This window comes from Lithobates pipiens, unplaced genomic scaffold (assembly GCF_037356315.1).
Source record: "Lithobates pipiens isolate NorthernLeopardFrog02 unplaced genomic scaffold, aLitPip1_a1.2 Scaffold_23, whole genome shotgun sequence".
NCBI lineage: Eukaryota > Metazoa > Chordata > Amphibia > Anura > Ranidae > Lithobates > Lithobates pipiens.
The window spans coordinates 51,760,078-51,783,828 of NW_027507785.1; the positions used below are offsets into that span (position 1 = coordinate 51,760,078).

The 23,751-nt window shown below is 45.7% G+C and overlaps 1 protein-coding gene across 1 annotated transcript in view; it reads left to right on the plus strand.

Moving 5' to 3' along the window:
- The window catches only part of PLXND1 (plexin D1), a gene marked incomplete in the record, with an annotated part of 185,350 nt that overhangs the window by 60,726 nt on the left and 100,873 nt on the right, over positions 1-23,751 (plus strand). Inside the window, 2 exon segments of the mRNA XM_077451599.1 lie at positions 15,123-15,254; positions 18,096-18,196. Of these exon segments, the coding sequence (XP_077307725.1) occupies positions 15,123-15,254; positions 18,096-18,196 (233 nt within the window).

Below are 23,751 nucleotides of genomic sequence, written 5' to 3' on the forward strand. Positions count from 1 at the left end.
GACACCCACAGCAGAGGGCAGTGTGAATTGCCTGCGGGAGAGATGCGACGCGGGAACCGGCGCTGTAATCGCACTGGTTCCCGCATCACATCAGTGTCAACCCGGGCTAATGGACGGGCTGCCACTGCAAGAGATGGTCATAGACTGCAGACATGAATGGGCTGAAATTGTACTGCACTCGGATCACATGTGAATTGCACAGTGCGTTTGGTTCGCTCCGCAGTGCCCTGTCTGTGTCAGACAGCTGGGAAGAGATGCTGGCTGCAATGCACAGTGGAGTTTGCGGTGTGCGGGAATGGAGACACCCCGCACAAGCCCCGGGCATTGCGGGACTCTGATTCACCAGGAACTCGGGTCAAGAATGGATCATATTGCAGGACGGTCCCAGCGAATCATTGAGGTTGCGGTATGGGCAAATTAGGCGGCCGCGAGGCCCCATGTGGGGGGCGAGGCCTAAGGCGACCGCCTAATTTGCCTAATTAGAGAGCCGCCTCTGGCTGTGGGGGGATGAGCTGATGGAGGAAGTAAAACAGTGTTGGTTAGAAGCTGGATAGGCTTCTTTAAAGAGAAGGGTTTTCAAGGATCGTCTAAAGATGGACAGATTCAGGGACAGTCGGACAGATTGGGGTAGGGAGTTCCAAAGGGTGGGAGAAGCTCTGGAGAAGTCCTGGAGGCGAGCATGGGAGGAGGTGACAAGGGAGCTAGAGAGCAGGAGGTCTTGGGAGGACAGAGGAGAGTGGCTTGGTTGGTATTTTGGGACTAGGTTGGTGATGTAGCTGGGGGCAGAGTTATGGATGGCTTTGTAAATTATTGTTAGTACTTTGAATTCTATTCGTTGGGTGAGTGTAAGCCAGTGGATGGATTGGCAGAAAGGGTCAGAGGACACTGAACTGGTAAGGTGGATGAGTCTGGCAGCGGCATTCATTATGGACTGAAGGGGGGGTAGTCTATGTAAAGGTAATCCAATGAGGAGGGATTTGCAGTAGTCAAGGCGAGAGATGACCTGGGAGTGAATTAGAAGCGTGGTGGTGTCATTAAGTAAAAAGGGGCGTATTCTGAAAATGTTGTGAAGGCGGCATGATTTGGACAGGGATTAGATGTGGGCCTGAAAGGACAGTTCAGAGTCTAAGGTTACCCCTAGTACCCTGGCATGTGAAGACAGACTGATAGATGTGCCATTGATCTTGACAGAGAAGTCAGGAGAAGGGGAACATGGGGGAGGAAATATTAAGAGCTCGGTTTTAGATAGATTCAGTTTGAGGAAGTGGTTTGACATCCAGGCTGATACGACTGTTAGTAGATCAGTGATGTGTGAGGAGAGTGATGGGGTGAGATGAGGGGCAGAGAGATAGATTTGGGTGTCACCGGCATATAAATGGTAATGGAAGCCATGGGAGGACATCAGCTGACCCAGGGAGGACGTGTAGATTGAGAATAATAGAGGTCCAAGGACAGAAACTTTGGGGACCCGAACGGTGAGAGGAGTTGGAGAAGAGGAAGAATAGTTGTAAGTCACACTGAAGGTGCGATGAGATAGATAAGATTCGAACCAACGGAAAGTGCAGCCATGGAGACCAAGCAAATTGAGGTTTTTTTTAGGAAGAGGGGGTGGTCAGCTGTATCAGGCAGAGCAAAAGTCCAAGAGCAAGTTGGTTTTGGCTGTTAGTAGGTCGTTTGTGAGTTTTAGGAGGGCAGTTGTAATAAGTTGTTTTCAAGCTGCAGGACTGTAATTCTCTGTAAAGTGCAATGCAATATGGCAACCAGTGCCCTGCTTATCAGTGCAACCCCATCAGTTCCAATCAGCGCCCATCAGTGCAGCTTATCAGTCTCGCCTATCAGTGTCCATCAGTGCACCCTCGTCAGTGTTTCCTCATCAGTGCCTATTAGCGCAGCTTTTCAGTGCCGCCTCATCAGTGCCTATCAGTCCAGCCTCATCAAGGCCCATCAGTCTAGCCTCATCAGTGCAGCCTCATCAGTGCATCCTCACCAGTGCCCATCAGAGCAGCCTTACCAGTGCCCACCAGTGCAGCCTCATCAGTGCACATTAGTGCATTCTTTCCAGTGCCGTCAGAGCAGCCTCACCAGTGCCCATCAGTCCAGCCTCATCAGTGCAGCCTCACCAGTGCCCATCAGTTCAGCCTCATCAGTGCACATTAGTGCAGCCTTTCCAGTGCCATCAGAGCAGCCTTACCAGTGCCCATCAGTCCAGCCTCATCAGTGCAGCCTTGTCAGTGCCCATCAGTCCAGCCTCACCAGTGCCCATCAGTTTAGCCTCACCAGTGGCAATCAGTCTAGCCTCATCAGTGCACCATTTCCTGTGCCCATCAGAGCAGCCTCACCAGTGCCCAACAGTGCAGCCTCACCAGTGCCTCATCAATCCAGACTCATCAGTGCAGCATTTCCAGTGCCCATCAGTACAGTCTCAGCAGTGCCCATCAGTGAAGAAGAAAAATTACTTATTTGCAACATCTTATAACAGAAAAGAAAAAAACTAAAAGTAAAAATCCCCAAATTTTCTGTCTGTTTTTCATGTGTTTAGCAAAAATTTAAAACCCAACTGGTGAGTAAATAGGACCAAAAGAAAGCTCTATCTGTCTCGGAAAAATGATATAAATGTCATATAGGTACAGTGTTGCATGACCACTGTGAGGGGTTAGCTCGGCAGCGGGTGTGTGTGACCCCCTGGATGGGTTCACAACACAAAATCAGGCACAGCAGACAGCGTTGTAGGTGCAAAAAAACAAAAGAAGCGGTTTATTTATGCTACATGCAGTGATACATATAACAGCCAAACAAAAATAAAACATGAAAATAAATCCTGGTCAGCTCGACCTCTAACTACACACTTAGATTCCCTGTCTAACAACTGAGTGCAGCCTTGTGCTGCACCAGTCCCTGTCTCTGTTGTAGAGGTTTGCCACACAGGCGTTAACTCACCGCACAGAACAGGTGTCACACTCCCCAGTCTATACAACACAAAACTGGTTCCAGGATGGAGCATCTCCCTAAGCATGCTGGGGTTTTTTGTAGAGGTCTTAATGAGCCCATTTACTTCAGCTGGGCTCATTAACTCTTCCCCTCTAGTTGTACAAGTCTGCATAAAGCCTGAATCTAGGACACACATATTTCCCATCCTGGATACAACCAGGTGACTTTACCTGCCTGCTGCCACATACCCCCCCCCCCCCTCTTGTTTCAACCTTGGGGTTGTAACACAAGCAGTCAGACACGCATGTATCCGAGACAAAGCATCCACATTCCCCATTTTAACACCAGGGCGATGCTTAACTGTAAAGTTAAATTCCTGTAGGGCCAGGAACCACCTATTTACCCTTCTATTGGTCTCCTTGTTTTGAGCCATCCACTTTAAAGGAGCGTGATCAGTCACCAGGTCAAAGTGGCTACCTAGTAGATAGTCCCGAAGGGAATCTAGAGCCCACGTCACTGCTAAACATTCCTTCTCAATCGTGGAGTAATTTACCTCATGGGACTTCAACTTCCCGCTGAGGTAAATGACTGGGTGCTCTTCCCCGTTCCAGACCTGGGATAACACTGCTCCTAACCCAACGTCTGATGCATCAGTTTGTACCACGAAGTCCTTAGAGAAGTCTGGTGAGTACAACACTGGCTGGCTACATAAGGCTGTTTTTAAGGACTGAAATGCTTCTTCAGCCTCTGGGGACCATTTAACCATGACCGACTCTTTCCCTTTTGTCAGGTTGGTGAGGGGCACAGCCTGAGAAGCAAAATGGGGAATGAATCGTCGATAATAGCCAGCGATTCCCAGAAAGGCTCGTACCTGTTTCTTGCTGTTGGGACGTGGCCAACTCTGTATGGCCTCGACTTTATTGACTTGGGGTTTTATCACCCCCTCCCAATAGTGTACCCAAGATATTTGGCCTCCTCCTGTCGAATGGTACACTTCTTTGGATTGGCCGTAAACCCAGCTTCCCGGATAGAGTCTAGGACTGCTTGTACTTTTGGCAAATGTGAGACCCAGTCTGTGCTATGGATAATCACATCATCCAGGTAAGCTGCAGCATATTTCTGATGGGGCCTCAGAATCTTATCCATTTTCCGCTGGAATGTTGCCGGTGCATTCTGTAACCCAAACGGCATTCTCTTATATTGGAATGCCCCATCTGGGGTTACAAACGCAGTTTTCTCCTTGGCCGACTCGGCCAGGGGAATTTGCCAATACCCTTTGGTGAGATCAAGAGTTGTCATATATCGGGCTGTTCCCAGCCGGTCAATCAACTCATCTATACGCGGCATGGGGTAGGTGTCAAATTTTGTAACTTTATTCAATTGTCGAAAATCGTTACAAAACCGCCAGCTCCCATCAGGTTTGGGCACTAGTACGATAGGACTGGACCAGTCACTCTGGAACTCCTCTATCACACCCAATTCCAGCATCCTTTGAACCTCCCCACGTATTGCCTCCCGTCGGGCCTCTGGTATTCTATAAGGTTTTAGTTTTACCCTTTCTCCTGGCGGGGTGATAATGTCATGCTCTACGCCAGATGTTTGTCCCGGCAGCTCAGAGAAAATCTCTTTGTTGCGAAGTACAAACTCTTTAACCTCCTGTTGTTGGGCTTTCGATAAGGTGTCTGCTATTCCAACCTCAGGAACTAAGCAATCAGGCTGTGCTTGTGACAAAGTCTCTGCGACTAAGGATTCCCTATCCCTCCAGGCTTTCAGCAGATTGACGTGATAGATCTGCTCCGGCTTTCGCCTTCCTGGCTGTCTAACCCTGTAGTTCACCTCACTAATTTTTTCAATTACTTCGTATGGACCTTGCCATTTGGCCAGAAATTAGCTTTCAACCGAAGGGACTAGCACCAAGACCCTATCCCCCGGGGAAAAAGTACGGGTCTTGGCCCCACGGTTGTACACTCTCTGCTGTGCTAACTGCGCTTGCGTTAAATGTTCCTTTACGATTGGCATTACCTGTGCAATTCTATCTTGCATCAGGGCGACATGCTCAATCACGCTCCTGTGAGGAGAACTCTCATTTTCCCAAGTTTCCTTGGCGATATCTAGCAGCCCTCTTGGGTGTCTCCCATAGAGCAACTCGAAGGGTGAGAAACCCGTAGAGGATTGGGGTACCTCCCTAATGGCAAACATCAGATAGGGTATTAGACAGTTCCAATTCTTTCCATCTCTATCCACCACCTTCTTTAACATTTGTTTTAGGGTTTTGTTGAATCTTTCAACCAACCCATCTGTTTGGGGGTGATACACAGATGTACGCAATTGTGTCACTTTGTACAACTTGCATAGTTCTTTCATAACCCGGGACATAAAGGGTGTACCTTGGTCCGTAAGCAGTTCCTTACAAATACCCACGCGGCTAAAAACAAGAGATAGCTCTTTGGCTATGGTTTTGGCCGAGGTATTTCGAAGAGGAATTGCTTCCGGATAACGGGTGGCATAGTCCAATATAACCAAAATGTACTGATGCCCCCTAGCAGACTTCATTATCGGACCTACCAAATCCATTGTGATCCTCTCAAAGGGGACCTCAATGATAGGAAGAGGTACCAGCGGGTTACGGAAATGTGGCATAGGTGCCGACTTCTGACACACAGGGCAGGAGGAACAATAATTTTCTGTTTCCTTCATGACCCCGGGCCAATAGAATCTCTGCAGTACCCTCTCTCTGGTTTTCTCGGCCCCCAGATGACCTCCCAGAATGTGCCCATGGGCCAATTCTAACACCAACTTCCTGTAAGGTTTGGGCACTACAAGTTGCTCAATGGTTTCTTCTGCCCTTTGAGCCACTCGATACAGCAGGTCCCTTTCCATAGTGAAGTACGGATAAGTGCAAGTCTTATCTGGGTTCACTAACTCGCCATCTATTTTCACCACATTTTCCCGTGCCTTTATTAGGGTGGGGTCTTTTAACTGTTCTGTGGCAAAATTTTCCCTGTGAACCTCAAGATCCGAAAACTCCACAGACGGCATGTTTTCATCTGAGGATGTTGGCTCCTCCCCAGTTCCTCGAGTTTCCCCCGCCAATACCGACAAGGGAAATTCAGGAGAGTCCTCACCACTCCAAGAGGAATTCTGGTCATCTTCCTGGTTTATAGGGGCACCAGTGGGGGGCTCAGGACAATCCCAGAGTTCCCAGAATTTTGGAAAATCCCTTCCCACAATAGCATCATGTGGTAAGTGAGACACTAACCCCACCTGATGAGAGAGGTTACCTTTGGGGGTCTCAAAAAACACTGAAGTTACAGGATACTCTCGGGTGTCCCCATGCACACAAATAACAGCCACCCTGTTCTTCCCAGAGACCTCTGTAGTAACTAATTCAGCTTTTATCAACGTTACCAGGCTACCTGAATCCAGCAACACATCAACATTTCTACCATTAATACACATTTTACATAAATGTTTCTCAGGTCCCCGAATGGCAGTGCATGCAACTGTCGCAAACAGCGACTGACGTCTCTCCCTTATAAAGTCACATTGCATAGGCTCATCCACAACTGGGCAATTGGCTGCAATATGTCCCTCTTGCCGACAGCGGTAGCAAATAATCTTTTTCGCTGCCTCTTGCAGCCTGGGCTTCCCAGGCTGCTCCCGCCAGACCTTAGGTAGAACTCCCACTCTCTCACTCTCTCCAACCTCACCCCTTGGAGTCATCTTACCCGCCACTGGGAATGATCTGGTCTTAGGATGGAAAGTCCGTGAGTCCCTGGAAGAGGTGGTCAATTTCTCTGTAGCCAAGTACCTCTCAACCAGATCCACAAGTTTATCTGCATTTTCTGGGTCTCCATGGCTTACCCATTTTTGGATGGCAGTAGGAAGAGCTCTCAGGAAACGATCCATAACAACACGTTCCACAATGTTTGGTGCGGTCAAAATCTCTGGCTGCAGCCACTTCCTGCTCAGGTGAATGAGATCATACATTTGAGATCTGGGGGGTTTTCCAACCTGAAAAGTCCAATTATGCACACGCTGAGCCCGGACGGCCAGGGTGACACCCAGCCATGCCAATATTTCTGTTTTTAGTACCACATAGTCTTTTGCTTGGTCAGGCTCTAGGTCATAATAAGCTTTCTGCGATTCCCCAGTTAACAGAGGGGCCACCAGTCCAGCCCATTGCTCCTTAGGCCACTTTTCCCTTTCAGCAGTCCTTTCAAATGTGGTCAAAAACACCTCCGGATCATCCTCTCCAGTCATTTTTGTCAGTAAACGGCTCACACCAAAGGATGCGGTATTATTGTAACCACTTGCTTCATTGGTCTGGGGACGTTGCTGTATCAATGTCTCTATTTGCTGTTGAAAACTCTGCTCCTGCTTCTGCAACAGGTCTATGAAGCGGGCTTCAGATTGCTGTTGGGCTTGTTGCTGAGCTTCCAGACTCTGCTGCAAAGTTGCATTTGTCTGCTGCTGGGCTTGTTGCTGAGCTTCCAAACTCTGCAGGTGAGCTTTCTGCTGAGCTTCCAGACTCTGCTGGTGAGCCTTCTGCTGAGCTTCCAGACCCCGCTGCAAAGTTGCATTTGTCTGCTGCTGGGCTGCAAGGCTCTGTTGTTGAGCTGCAAGGCTCCTTTGTAAACCCGCATTTGTTTGCTGCTGATTTGCATTTGCTAGAGCCAGCTGTCTCAGTATCTCCTCCATGCTGGCCTTAAAAAAAAAACTGCCAAAATTCTCCACCAACTGTGAGGGGTTAGCTCGGCAGCGGGTGTGTGTGACCCCCTGGATGGGTTCACAACACAAAATCAGGCACAGCAGACAGCGTTGTAGGTGCAAAAAAACAAAACAAAAGAAGCGATTTATTTATGCTACATGCAGTGATACATATAACAGCCAAACAAAAATAAAACATGAAAATAAATCCTGGTCAGCTCGACCTCTAACTACACACTTAGATTCCCTGTCTAACAACTGAGTGCAGCCTTGTGCTGCACCAGTCCCTGTCTCTGTTGTAGAGGTTTGCCACACAGGCGTTAACTCACCGCACAGAACAGGTGTCACACTCCCCAGTCTATACAACACAAAACTGGTTCCAGGATGGAGCATCTCCCTAAGCATGCTGGGGTTTTTTGTAGAGGTCTTAATGAGCCTATTTACTTCAGCTGGGCTCATTAACTCTTCCCCTCTAGTTGTACAAGTCTGCATAAAGCCTGAATCTAGGGCACACATATTTCCCATCCTGGATACAACCAGGTGACTTTACCTGCCTGCTGCCACACCACGTAATTGTCATTCAAAGTGCGACTGCTTCTCCAGGAAGGGGATTAAAGTGTCCGGTATGGAAATGGTTAACCATGCCATGCTATGTATTTTTAGGTACACCTAGTATAAGTATCTGCATCTGTCTACATGTTAGGTAAGGAGGACCAGCACCGTGAGCCATTCAGACTCTTCCGCATTGAACAAAGATGTCTGCCTAACGCTGGGTGCAGCAGAGTAGTAATCCTCATCAGCATAGCAGTGCACCCGCGTTGTCAGATCAACATTGCAAGCTAGGATAAACGTATTCACAACCTATCCTCTTCACAGACACCATGTGCGCAAGAGGCGGGGCTTATTTGCCTATAGGCGGGGCATAGCGATGGCGCTCTAGCAGGCTTTAATTGCTATTAGATTTCCAATCCTGTCCAAATATCATTAAAAAAGTGTCTCCTTTAAATCCAGTCTTGGGAGGTGAAGGTAGGTACTAGAATGGAAGACTCCGCAGATTTTGTTAGCGGCCTCACCTTTACCTTGTATATATGTACCGCACCCCCACGGCTCTGGCCGTGTATCTTGGAGCGCGTGTAGTTGTCAGCGCTTCGTACTTTTCCTGCGAAGACAAACACGCTGTGATCTAAATAAAGCCGCCTTGTCAGCACAGCACCTTTTTTTTCTGCCACTAATGTCATTTCTGTGTCAGCGAAGTGAATAACATTCAGGAAACGCACATCCCCTTCGAAACTCTTCTTAAACTGAACTATTTGTAGACTGACATAAAAGAGATACAATTCTTGTAGATTATCTCCCCAGCAATCAAAACCCAACAGGGCTTCTAACCCTGCCTGCCTCTATCTAGAACTAAGAGCTTGTTTAGGCTTGCAGTTGGGAGCGTTAAAAATGCATGGTTGACCCGTGTATTTCGGTGTTTTTAGGTGGCCCCCTTTAAAGCGGAGCTTCCCCAAAATATTAAAAGTCAGCAACTACAAGTACTGTAGGTGCTGTTTTTTTTAATATATGGACACTTACCTGTCCAGGGATCCAGCTCTGTCCTCACCCGAGCAGATTCTTCAATGGGCTTTGTGTCCAGGGGCCGGCATCTTAACTAAGGGAATCCAGCCGTGAAACCTTGCTACCTACTGCGCATGCGCAAGCCACGCTGCCCCTATCGAATGTTCCCGCTTTCTTCTGGCACCTGTGATGTGTCCTAGAAAGCTGCGGGCGAAGAGGGGGGGGGGTTGAACTTCTGGGGGGAAGTGGGAGCAGGTATCTGTCAAAACCAGGATTTGACAGGTACCAACCATAAAATGGCGGTCGTTGCAACGTTTTATCTCGCACGGTATCTGCGCAACAATTTTCCGAACGCGTTTCATGATTTAAAAAATAACAAAACAGTAAAATTAGCCCAATTTTTTGTGTATAATGTGAAAGGCGATGTTACGCCGAGTAAATAGATACCCAACATGTTACACTTTAAAATTGCGCACACTTGTGGACGCCAAAAACTTCGGTACTTAAAGCGGTTCTTCACCCTAAAGGGGAAGTTCCGCTAGTATTATCCCTCCCCCCCTCCGGTGCCACAATCGGCACCTTTCGGGGGGGAGGGGGGTGCAGTTACCTGGATAATCCAGGTAACTGCACCCACTTCCGGCCAGACCGCTGCATGGCTCCACCCACCCCCGCATGGCTCCGCCCCCCCCCCGTTGTGTTCTGGAAAACACACAGTTCCCAGAGACACAGCGGGGAACCAGCGCAGCGCGACTCGCGCATGCGCAGTAGGGAACCGGGCAGTGAAGCCCTCTTGCTTCACTTCCCGATTCCCTGACAGAGGATGGCGGCGGTGGCTGCAGCGAGACGAGCGATCGCTCGTCATCTGCCGCCGACATCGCTGGAACCTGGGACAGGTAAGTGTGATATTATTAAAAGTCAGCAGCTGCAATATTAGTAGCTGCTGGCTTTTAATATTTTTTTTTTTTGTGCAGCTCCTCTTTAAAAAATCTCCATAGGCAACGCTTTAATTTTTTTTGCAGGTTACATGTTTAGAGTTACAGAGGAGGTCCAGTGCTAGAATTGTTGCTCGCGCTCTAACGCACACGGCAATACCTCACATGTGTGGTTTGAACGGCGTTTACATATGTGGGGCGTGACTAACATGTGCGTCACTTCTGACCGCAAGCTACCGTGGACAGTGGCATTTTAAATTATTATTTTTTGATTTTACTTTATTTTCTTTATTTTTACTTTCTTTTACATTATTTTTTTTTGATCACTTTTATTCCTATTACAAGGAATGTAAACATCCCTTGTAATAGGAATCGTTTGTGACAGTAAGAGAGATGCGGGGACAATAAGTCCCTCCTCCAGGCTGGAAAGCATGAGATCGGTAAAAAAACAAATAATCCACGATCTCATGCTTACCAGCCGCGATCGAGGCTTTGTTTACATCTGCTGTAGCTGCAGGCATCATACAGATATTCCCACCGAAAGTCAAAGACGTCATATGACGTCCTTGGGAGCGGGAAGTGGTTAAACACACGTCCTGTTATTGTTAATGGCACCCTTGGCAAGCAGGTGGCACTTTTTTTTTGCCACGTGGAAAAACGCACAACGAACATGGGGAAAAAAAACATGCAAAAACTGAACCGCGTGAGCTACTTTGCTGCATTTGTCAGGTGTAGGGCAGCCCATTGATATGGAAGGACTGCTCGGTGCGCGTCACGCAAAAACGCACGGAAAAAAGTTTAAAAAAATAAATAAAGAGTTTACAAAATGTTAGGTGTGATTGGGGCCTAAATAAAAAAAATTTTATGGCTAGATACAGTGGGGGGAAAATAATGATTTGATTCCCTGCAGATTGTGTAAGCCCTTGTACACACGATCGGAGATTCCGACGGAATGTGTCCGATCGGAGCGTTTTGTCGGATATTCCGACTGTGTGTGGTATGCATCGGACTGTTACTGTCGGATTATCCGACGGACCAAATTCTCCAACTTGCCGGAAATATTTTCCGACAAAATGCTCCGATCGGACATACTCCGATCATGTGTAGAGAATTCCGATCGGACAAAGTGCCACGCATGCTCAGATCAAATTCCTACACCAAAGCTATTGGCTACTAGCCTGAACGTAGTCCCGTCGTAACGAAATAACGTCATCACGTTCCGAACGATCGGATTTTGCCACAACTTTGTCCGACCGTGTGTATGCAACAGTTTCGGACAAAATCCGACGGATTTGGTTGTCGGAATCTCCAACCGTGTGTACAAGGGCTTAGTTTGCCCACAAAGACATAAAGAGTCTATCATTTTTATCATTGGTGTATTAAATCGGTTGTATAGTCCATTTTTTTACTTTTACCTACAGGAAAGCCTATAATAAGGCTTACCTGTAGGTAAAAAAAATATATCTCCTAAACCTGTACGGTTTAGTAGATATTCCCCTCGCAATGCGCCGCTGACTGCAGCGGCGCATGCGCACAGGGGATTCTCGGCTGAAAACCCGGCAGACGCCGGACCCGGCCGGGATGAAATCTCCCATGCGCATGCGCGGGAGTGACGATATTGCGGCTCCGGCCACTCACAGCGTCGGAGCCGCGATACCCGGAAGAAACGCAGAGGGAAAGTGTCAGCTCCCTCGGCGTGGATCGGGCCAGATGTCGGGGCCTCGTTCTAAAGGTAAGTATTTCATAATGAGCTAGTATGCGGTGCATACTAGCTCATTATGCCTTTTCCTTTGCAGGTGGCAAAAAAAAAAAAACACATCAGCGGGTATACAACCGCTTTAATGATAGAGACAGAATATCAACCAAAAATCCAGAAAAAACACACAATACAAATGTTATAAATGGAGATGCAGTGCAGTGAGTAAAATAAGTATTTGATTCCCTACCAACCAACAATAATTCTGGCTCCCACAGACCGGCTACAGTAGGTGCTCATGTGGTACACAGATTAGTGCCATCAATGTAAGAAGGTTCTCCTAACGACAACTCGTTATGTGTATAAAAGACACCTGTCCACAGAAACTTTCTTCCATTCAAACCTCCCCATCATGGGCAAGATGGAAGAGCTGTCAAAGGACATCAGGGACAAGACTGTAGACCTGCACAAGGCTGGAATGGGCTACAAGACCATCAGCAAGAAGCTTGGTGAGAAGACAACTGTTGGAGCGATTATTCACAAACTGAAAAAATACAAAATAACCAAATAATCGCCCTCGGTTTGGAGCTATGCTAGATTTAGCCTCATGGGGTGAGGATGATCATGAGAAAAGCGAGGGATCAACCCAGAACTACATGGTAGGAGATTGTGAATGATCTCAAGGCAGTTGGGACCACAGTCACCAAACAGACCATTGGTAACACAATACGCCGCCATGGATTGAAATCCTGCAGTGCCCGCAAGGTCCCCCTCCTCAAGAAGGCACATGTACGGGCCCGTCTGAAGCTTGCCAATGAACATCGAAATCAGTGATTCTCAACCAGGGTTCCGTGGAACCTTAGAGTTCCTCCAGAGGTTGCTAGGGGTTCCTTCAGCATTGGGCAATTTCTGCCTCTTGGATAAGTTCCCATTGACCGTTGTAACTATCTGTAAGGACGTAATTCTTCCCAATGACCATCACACTAATGCAGTGATGGTGAACCTTGGCACCCCAGATGTTTTGGAACTACATTTCCCATGATGCTCCACTACACTGCAGAGTGCATGAGCATTATGGGAAATGTAGTTCCAAAACATCTGGGGTGCAAAGGTTCGCCATCACTACACTAATGTATCATGAGTTGTAGATTTCAAATTTTGTAGCAGGGGGTTCCCCGAGACCGCAGAACTCTTTCCTCTGTGTTGAAAAGGGTGAGAAAGGCTGATCTAAATGATTCAGAGAAGGATTGGGGAGAAAGTGCTGTGGTCGGAGGACACCAAAATTGAGCTTTTTGGCATTAACTCAACTCGCCGTGTTTGGGGGAAGAAAAATGCTGACTATGACCCTAAGAACACCGTCCCTACAGTCAGGCACGGAGGTGGAAACGTGATGCTTTGAGGCTGTTTCTCTACTAAAGGTACAGGCCGACTTTGCCACATTGAGGGGCCAATGGACGGGGCCCATGTATTGTAAAATCTTAGGTGAGAACCTCCTTCCCTCAGCCAGAACACTGAAGATGGGTCGTAGATGGGTCTTCCAGCATGGCAATGACCCAAAACATACCGCCAAGGCAACAAACCAGTGGCTCAAGAAGAAGCACATTAAGGTCATAGAGTGGCTTAGCCAGTCTCCAGACCTTAATCCTATAGAAAATTCATGGAGGGAGCTGAAACTTCAAGTTGCCAAGAGACGGCCAAGAAACCTTAAGGATTTAGAGAAGATCTGTAAAGAAGAGTGGACCAAAATCCCCCCTGAGATGTGTCCAAACCTGGTCACCACCTACAAGAAACGTCTGACCTCCGTGATTACCAACACGGGTTTCTCCACCAAGTACCAAGTCATGTTTTGCTTGGGGATCAAATACTTATTTTACGCACTGAACTGCAACTTCATTTGTATCCTGTGTTTTTTCTGGATTTTTGTTTGATATTTTATCTCTATCATATAAAATACACCAATGATAAAGATGATAGACCCTTCATTTCTTTGTAGGTGGGCAAACTTTCAAAATCTGCAGGGGATCAAATCGTTATTTTCCCCCACTGTATCTGCGTTAAGGGCCCCCGCGGATGTCCTGTGAGACCCCTGTCTGTACAATCCTTGATACGGAAACTTTTCACCAATCCGCGTCGGGCCGCTTGTCATCAAACTTCTTCTCTCTCCCTCTGAAGCCGAGTTTCCTCCTATCGGCGCAGATCGCTCCCTAAGCTCCCGGTTACTAATCCAATCCGGAGACGATGGGCCGCTTCGAGAGGACCTCCGACCTCCGGCTAATGGCGTGTAATTGAGCTGTGCGTTCCCGGGAGAGCCGGTGATAATGTGTCAACGCGTGGAATAAAATACCCCCTCTCCCGTGTCTAATCCCCTCAATGGAGGGGGGGGGGAGAGGGGAGGGGGTCGAGTCTGACAATTGCCTATCGGAGATCTCAGACACGGCGTATTTAATCTCGCACCTCGCTCCCCAGCGGTGCACCCTCGCGCTGTTTTCTACATTTTCACGTAAAATAATCAGACACATGCAAATAGAAGGCGGTAATTGAGGCGGCTCGGCTCTCGATAGGGGTCCCCTGCACTCGGTCGGTAATCCTCAGCGGCACGGAAGAAGGAATGAGCGGTCCGGGGTTTTTTTTTTTTGGGCTGGGGGGTAACTAACGAGGTCTCCAGGGCAGGAGAAGAAGAAGAGGAGGAGGAAGAGGAGGAGGGGTGGGAATTTGGAAGAAGGTGCTAGTTTAACCGTTTCTCTTCTGTGGCGTCACAGGTAATGCGGCGGATTATGCGCCGATTATGCGCTTAGAGCTTACATGTGCCGAGCCGCAACTGTGGTCGGCCGTCGCGCTCTTATTCAGGAACAGAAATAGGTGCGGGTGTCTACGAATGTAGAAGAATGCACACTGCGCGCATTTTCTTGCAATATTAATTTTGGGGCTCATTCACATCCAGTATGTAGCACTGCAAAGAAGGAAGCGGAAACTGCCCATGTAATGGACTTTTATATTAAAATTGCGTCAGAACAGAGGAAATGGCATTTCACAGATCATTGTTAGCCGATGGATGGGAATTCATTACTGTATATAGAAGTGGCAGCTCAGGGAGAGTCATTCATATTTGAGGTTTACGGGCAACCCAAACAGGAGGCGGGGCCATTGGCTCGGAGTCTGCAAAAACTGCAGGCTCAGAAATGCGTTGTCTCCTTTCTCCTGCCTTCTACGGGTGACACCGATCTGGGATAGTTGAGAGCTGCAGACCCCACAGACCGGAAGAGAAATGTCTTTTCAGCCTCTCTTTGTTGTCCTCACAGATCACTCTGGATGCTGACATGAAGATCGTGAGCCGCCAGTCCCTTCTGATAGCGCGAGGGGAGCCGGTCCACCACATCATGCGCTTCGATCCTGTGACGCCCACCTACCTCTACGTCATGACCACACATCAGGTATGTGAGCGACAGTCATGGCATATTTCCCTCCACAGTGATACATCAAAACTGACTTTAGAACTGTCCTACTGCCCCCCCCGCCCCCCCCCCCCCCCCACACACACACCTACTGATAATTCCTACATCTCAAATGAGAGCCAGAAGAGGCTCTAGAAATGCAGCAGTTGTAATATCTGCTGCTGTCATAAAAACAGACTGCCTGACACAGTGCTACTGTTCAGACAGGAGATAGATACAAAGTAACATGGTTTATAAACATTGCTCAGACAAGAGACAGAGATATACAAAGTACAATTTTTTTTTTATTTTTTTTTTAAACATTGTTCCTACAGAAGATAGAGATACAAAGTAGTATTGTTTATAAACATTGTTCAGGCAGGAGATAGAGACACAAAGTAACAATGATCAGACTAGAGATAGAGAGATACAAAGTAAGATTGGTTATAAACATTGTTCAGGCAGGAGATAGAGATACAAAGTAGTATTGTTTATAAACATTTTTCCGACAGAAGATAGAGATACAAAGTAGTATCCTTTATAAACATGGTTCAGACAGGAGATAGAGACACAAAGTAACAATGATCAGACCAGAGATAGAGAGATACAAAGTAAGATTGGTTATAAACATTATTCAAATTGGAGATCGATACAAAAACAACATTGTTTATAAACATTGATTGGACAGGAGATAGAGAGGTCCAAAGTAACATTGTTTATATACATTGATCAGACAGAAGATATAGATACAAAGTAACAATGATCAGACCATAGATAGAAAGATACAAAGTAAGATTAGTTATAAACATTATTCAGATGGAGGCTAGAGAGATACAAAGTAATATTATTTATAAACATTGTTCAAATTGGAGATAGATACAAAACAACATTGTTTATAAACATTGATTGGACAGGAGATAGAGAGATACAAAGTAACATTGTTTATATACATTGATCAGACAGAAGATATAGATACAAAGTAATATTGATCATATCAGAGATAGAGGGATACAACGTAACATTGTTTATAAGCATTTTTCAGATGGGAGCTACAGAGATACAAAGTAATATTGCTCATAAATATTGTTCAAATTGGAGATAGATATAAAACAACATTGTTTATCTCCTGTCCAATCAATGTGTATAAACAATGTTGTTTTGTATCTATCTCCAATTTGAACAATGTTTATAAACAATATTACTTTGTATCTCCCTAGTTCCCATCTGAAAAATGTTTATAAACAATGTTACTTTGTATCTCTCTATCTCTGGTCTGATTAATATTACGTTGTATCTATATCTTCTGTCTGATCAATGTATATAAGTAATGCTACTTTGTATCTCTCTATCTTCTGTCTGATCAATGTTTATAAACGATGTTGCTTTGTGTCTACCTCCGGTCTAAACTATTTTACTTTGTATCTCCTGTCTGATCAATGTTTACAAACAATGTTACTTTGTATCTCTCTTTCTCCCATCTCATCAATGTTATAAACAATGTTACTTTGTATCTATTTCCCGTCTGAACAATGCTTATAAACAACGTTATTTTGTATCTCTCTATCTCCTGTCCAACCAATGTTTATAGAGAGATAAAAAATAACGTTTGTAAACATTGTTCAGACAGACGGGAAATAGATACAAAGTGACGCTGTTTATAACATTGATCAGATGGGAGAAAGAGAGATACAAAGTAACATTGTTTGTAAACATTGATCAGACAGGAGATGCAAAGTTACATTGTTTAGACTGGAGATAAATATAAGAAACATTGTTTATAAACATTGATCAGACAGGAGATAGAAAGATACAAAGTGACATTGTTTATAAACATTGATCAGACAGAAGATATAGATACAAAGTAATATTTATCAGACCAGAGATAGAGAGATACAAAGTAACATTGTTTATAAACATTTTTCAGATGGTACCAGGGAGATACAAAGTAATATTGTTTATAAAGATTGTTCAAATTGGAGATGGATACAAAACAACATTGTTTATAAACTTTGATTGGACAGGAGATAAACAATGTTGTTTTATATCCATCTCCAATTTGAACAATATATATGAGCAATATTACTTTGTATCTCCCTAGTTCCCATCTGAAAACTGTTTATAAACAATGTTACTTTGTATCCCTCTATCTCTAGTCTGATCAATATTACTTTGTGTTCAGATGGGAGCTAGATACAAAGTTCTATAATTGATAAACATTGTTTAGACTGGAGATAGATACAAAGCAACATCGTTTATAAACATTTATCAGACAGGAGATAGAGAGATACAAATTAACAGTGTTTATAAACATTGCTCAGATGGAAGAAATGGTGACTTTGATCAATGATCTTACTTTTCCGGTCAATTTAGTCAGATAGGAATAATCAATCTATGATTGACAACCCCTTCAGTCAATATTCCACACACCGGCAAGTAGATTTCAATCTATATTTAGGATACGATTGTAACTTATAAACTTGGATCATAGCAGAGAAGTAGCGCTGCCTCTGGTCCATAGGGGGGAGTAGAGGGGCGAGAGCCGAACTGGTTAATTGCAGTAATAATGGCCTATGGGGGTTTCTGGGTAAGCGCTGCCAAAAAATAAGGCAAAACATGTGCAGAGCGAAGCCGTCATGTTAGTTTTGGCAGCGCCCAGTATGTTGCGGACGGCACACACCTGGCCGCTCTGCCCACCAATTCTCCAATGAAGTTCCCCTCGAGGTGTGACTGTGTGGATGACTCGGCCGGCTGTTGCACAAGGCTGACAATCTATGGTGTATGGGGGATGTATTGCTGTACCGGCCCTTCTAGTCACAGACGTCGTTCCCACTTTATTTCCAGATGGCGCAGGTAAAAGTGGCCGATTGCAACAAGTTCCGGACCTGTACAGAGTGTCTGGGAGCTGCAGACGCCTATTGTGGTTGGTGCACAATGGAAGCCAGGTAAGTGGCCCTCCAGCTTAAAGCTCACATTTAAATCTGCTTATATTTTGCCTTCCATGTCCCCCGCTTCCATCAAAATGCTGGTGACGTTTTTAATTAACGTTTTTTTCTATTTTTAATGACGTACCTTATTTTGACCCCGGTGATGTCATCGCTGGGTCTCTGCGCTTCTCTATGCAATGTAGACAGATCATGGCTGGTGGGAGGGGCCCCCACAAGGTGCTGTGCATAGCAGGGAACGGGTACAGCTAGAGAAGCAGCTAATCAAGCATGATCTGTGCTAAGTTAGCTGCATTGGAGGGCAGGGGAGGCATTAAAGTCTAATAGATAATCAAAAGTGTCTGCCTCTGCTCAGCAGAGGATCCATGAGCGGATCCCCTGCTGAGCTGAGGGGGGCGGGCACGGAAACAGCCTGTTCTGATCCAATCCGATTCAGCCAGCCAGAGCAGAACGCACCCCCCCCCCCCCTTTTTTATATTGTACCGCATCGGACCCGGAGGTATCCGGGTGTAAATTGGACACAAGAGGAGAAACTCATCTAAAAGGCACCTTATAGTCTTCATAAAGAGGACCTGTCACCTGTCCAAAGGTGTGATAGCAATAGAGTTACATGAAAAACAAAATGTAAAAAGTGTAAAAATATATTTATATTTTTCAGTAAAATAAATAAAAATAATTTAAAAAAATAATATAAAGAGCCCCCATTCCCACTGCACAAAGGCACACATGCCAATGCTTGTGTATGTAAAATATATATATATATAGTATCTCACAAAAGTAAGTACACCCCTCACATTTTTGTAAATCTTTTCTTCTATCTTTTCATGTGACAACACTGAAGAAATGACACTTGTCTACAATGTAAAGTAGTGAGTGTACAGCTTGTATAACAGTGTAAATTTGCCGTCCCCTCAAAATAACTCAACACACAGCCATTAATGTCTAAACCGCTGGCAACAAAAGTCAGTACACCCCTAAGTGGAAATGTCCTAAAATATAATTTCTAGATATTAAATAAAGATAATTTAAGAAAAAAAAAATTAACCCCCCCAGACCTGTCATCTGTCTAAAGGTATCTCATGAGGGCTTGTTAGCCCTCTGTAATAGCAAATATGTTACATGAAAAAAATGTATAAAATTGTTAAAAAAAATAAATAAATATATATATATATATATATATATATATATATATATATATATATATATATATATATATATATATATATATAGTAAATCAATCATTTAAAAAAAATTCTTAAAAAATATCACTTATTCAGATAAATAAATAGACAGCCCCCTTGTGATACCAATAAAGGTGCATAAAAAAAAAATGTAACAAAAGATAATATGTAAAAAAAAAAAAAAAAAAAAAAAAAAAAAAAAAATATATATATATATATATATATATATATATATATATATATATATATATACCAAACATATCAAGACTCAAAATTGTGTGTGCCCGTGAAATAGCGACAAACTGCGGTACCTGTAGTCTTTACAGGTTATCATTGTACAGGTAATCATGAATGATGGCCCTGGAATTATTGCTCTCACTCAGACATTCATACCTCCCTGGTGTGGTGCATTCGCTGGTTACATACACAAGCATTGGCATGTGTGCCTTTGCGCAAGGGGGAATGGGGGTTCTTTCTATTATTTTTAAAAATAATATTTATTTATTTTAATGAAAAATTAATTTTAAGATGTTTCAATGTTTTTATATATATATATTTTCAATGCAACCCCATCTTCTCTTTTTTTACCAAAAATTGAGTATTATATTGCGTTTGTGTGCACTGAAATTAATTTTAGTGCATGTTTTTTCCTGAAAAATGCATTTGATAAAATACTGCACAAATATCATGTGACATAAAAAAACAAATTGCACCCGCCACCATTTCATTCTCCAGGGCCTGCTTTGCTTTCAGAAAATGTATATTGTTTGGGGAAATTGCCCCAGGCAGCAAGTGGTAACTGCTAACCTTGGGCACTGAAGGTAAGTAGTTCACATGGCGACAACCATAGGAAGTTTAGTGCTACATAGTAACTTTTTGTGAACGCCGACCAACATATCGGCCACCTTATGTCATTTGTGACCCGCGTGTCGAATCGCTCTTTTCTCGGTGGCGGGTTTCCTGCGCTGTAAGTGCTATATCATTACCAATATCCCGTCCTCTATATCTTCCCATTATTCCTGCGCTGTTATCATTCCTCGCCGATTACCGCCAAGTTCCGCTTGCTTTGTCACTTGTCATAAATCGCGGTCGCCTGTTAGCGGCAAACATACTAATCACATTTTTTTTTTAGCCGGCGATGACAATATAACTTTTGTATCCATCGAATGTACTCATTAATGGCCTGAATATCAATCGCGGCGGGAGTGACAAGCTCGTTGCAGTTCTTCCGTCTGATTAATTAGGAGGCGGATTAATGTATGCGGCGAGCCGCGGCGTGAGTCTCGGATGTTGTCACTGAGTCGTGAAGGTCAGCGGAAGCCGCGGCAGGACTGATACGCAGATAATTGCTTATCGCTATTCCAGATCAGGACAAATCAGCCTCATTAATCTCATATCAGATCGCTGACATTCACACAGGAGAGAAGTCCGGGGCTTTGCGTTGTTAGTGAAATATTCACAATTGCATCTGAAAAGGAAATATGGATTAAAGCTAAACTTTGAGTACAAAAACTTTCTTTGAAATATGTTCCTCTATAGCCCCAAAGGACATAAATATACTTTGTGTGCGCCAAATTCTTCTGCAAACTGAGATATTACCTTGAAAATGTAGCAGTGACATCATCATTGTGCTGTACATGAGCAGAGCTGTAGGAGGGGCCCAGGAGACCCCACCCACTACATGCCTCCTGCAGGAGACTACAGAAGGAGGCGGAGACAAGACCGGTCTCCCTGCACAAGGAGAGAGAGCAGCAGTGGTCGGTCTTTATTACAGGAAGTCTCACACTGGATTACTGCACAGATCTGGAAGAAATACACAAAGTGCACCAATAATCCATGTGAGAAAGTGCTGAATGAATCATGATGAATGAATTTGGACAAAATTTGATTATGTCAATTATGTCAATTTGATTATTTTAAATAATCCTGTAAATCAGTCCACAAAATTTCCACTCACCTCCTCAGATTTGGCGAGTGGAAAAAGCTTGAGGGCGAGTGTGGGCTGCCTTGGTGGGGGGGGGGGGGGGGCGGGGGTGAGTGGCACTGGCATGTAGGTTTTGATTAGGAGCCATTCTCCCAAGAACCTGGGGAAGAGAGGAGAGGAAGAGGAGAGCAGGCCCAGATCATCACACAGAACGAGGATCGCCCACTGTGACAGCTTTGATTTGAAACGTTTGGTGCCTGCAGTCTCACAAAGTCCCACCTCCTGAACCGGCTCCTTTGATAGACAGAACACTGATCCAATGCCGGGACGTGTGATCGGTCCAGGAGGCGAGACTTTGTGTGGCTGCGGGCTACGGGTAATTCAAATAAAAGATGTCATAGTGGACGATCCCCTCTCTGTTTGATGATCTGGTCAGCTCTCCTCTCCTCTCTCTGATCCCCTTCACTGGCGAGGCTGTGCTAATACGCACTGGTGAGGCTGCATTCATGGGCTGCATTAATGGGCACTGGTGGGGCTGCATTGATGGGCACTGGTGGGGCTGCGCTGATGGGCACTGGTGATGCTGCGCTGATGGGCACTGGTGAGGCTGCATTGATGGGCACTGGTCAGGCTGCATTGACGGGCTGCATTGATGGGCACTGGTGAGGCTGCATCCATGGGCACTGGTGAGGATACATTCATGGGCTGCATTGATGGGCGCTGGTAAAGCTGCGCTGATGGGCACTGATGAGCTTGCATTCATGGGCACAGGTGGGGCTGCATTGATGGGCACTGGTGGGGCTGAATTGATGGGCACTGGTCGGGCTGCATTCATGGGCACTGGTGAGGCTACATTCATGGGCTGCATTGATGGGCACTGGTGAGGCTGTGCTAATGGCCACTGGTGAGGCTGCATTGATGGGCACTGGTGTGGCTGCATGGATGGCCACTAGTGATTCAGCATTGATGGGTGGGCACTAGTGAAGCTGCATTGATGGGCACTGGTGAGGCTGTATTGATGGGCACTGGTGAGGCTGTATTGATGGGCACTGGTGAGGCTGTATTGATGGGCACTGGTGAGGCCGTATTGATGGGCACTGGTCAGGCTGCGATGATGGGCACTGGTCAGGCTGCATTCATGGACTGCATTGATGGGCACTGGTTAGGCTGCTTTCATGGGCACTGGTCAGGCTACATTCATGGGCTGCATTGATGGGCACTGGTGAGGCTGTACTGATGGGCACTGGTGAGGCTGCATTGATGGGCACTGGTGGGGCGGAATTCATGGGCACTGGTGGGGCGGAATTCATGGGCACTGGTGAGGCTACATTCATGGGCTGTGTTGATGGGCACTGGTGAGGCTGTGTTGATGGGCACTGGTGAGGCTGCATTGATGGGCACTGGTCAGGCTGCGATGATGGGCACTGGTCAGGCTGCATTCATGGACTGCATTGATGGGCACTGGTGAGGCTGCTTTCATGGGCACTGGTCAGGCTACATTCATGGGCTGCATTGATGGGCACTGGTGAGGCTGTGCTGATGGGCACTGGTGAGGCTGCATTGATGGGCACTGGTGGGGTGGAATTCATGGGCACTGGTGGGGCGGAATTCATGGGCACTGGTGAGGCTACATTCATGGGCTGTGTTGATGGGCACTGGTGAGGCTGTGTTGATGGGCACTGGTGAGGCCGTATTGATGGGCACTGGTCAGGCTGCGATGATGGGCACTGGTCAGGCTGCATTCATGGACTGCATTGATGGGCACTGGTGGGGCGGAATTCATGGGCACTGGTGGGGCAGAATTCATGGGCACTGGTGAGGCTACATTCATGGGCTGTGTTGATGGGCACTGGTGAGGCTGTGTTGATGGGCACTGGTGAGGCTGCATTGATGGGCACTGGTGAGGCTGCATTGATGTGCACTGGTGTTGTTGCATGGATGGCTACTAGTGAGTCGGCATTGATGGGCACTGGTGAGGGAGCACTGATGGGCACTGGTGAGGTAGCACTGATGGGCACTGATAGGCTGCATTCATGGGCACTGATGAGCACTGATAGGCTGCATTCATGGGCACTGATAAAGTTGTTGTTAATATAGATTTTTTGGAACTTAATTCTGCATAAAACACCAGTGGGGCAACTGGTGGCCAGTAACCCTTAAGGCCTGGCTAGTAGCTCAGGACTTGAAATTTTGAGTCCTGCTATAAATGCCATTTATTTAAAAAAATAACCTTATGACAGAAGGCAATGTATATACAGTATTTAAAAAAAAAATGCTAAAGTTGAACAACATTGTAAAACTTTGCCTCTGTGCAGGAGCTTCCTGTAATAAAGACCCCTCACTGCTGCTCTCTCTGTAGTTTTAGCTACATTTAGGCTTTAATATAAAAAAAATATAAAAAAAACAACAACAACATAGTAGCTGTATTTCATATCTGTTCCTCATAGGAG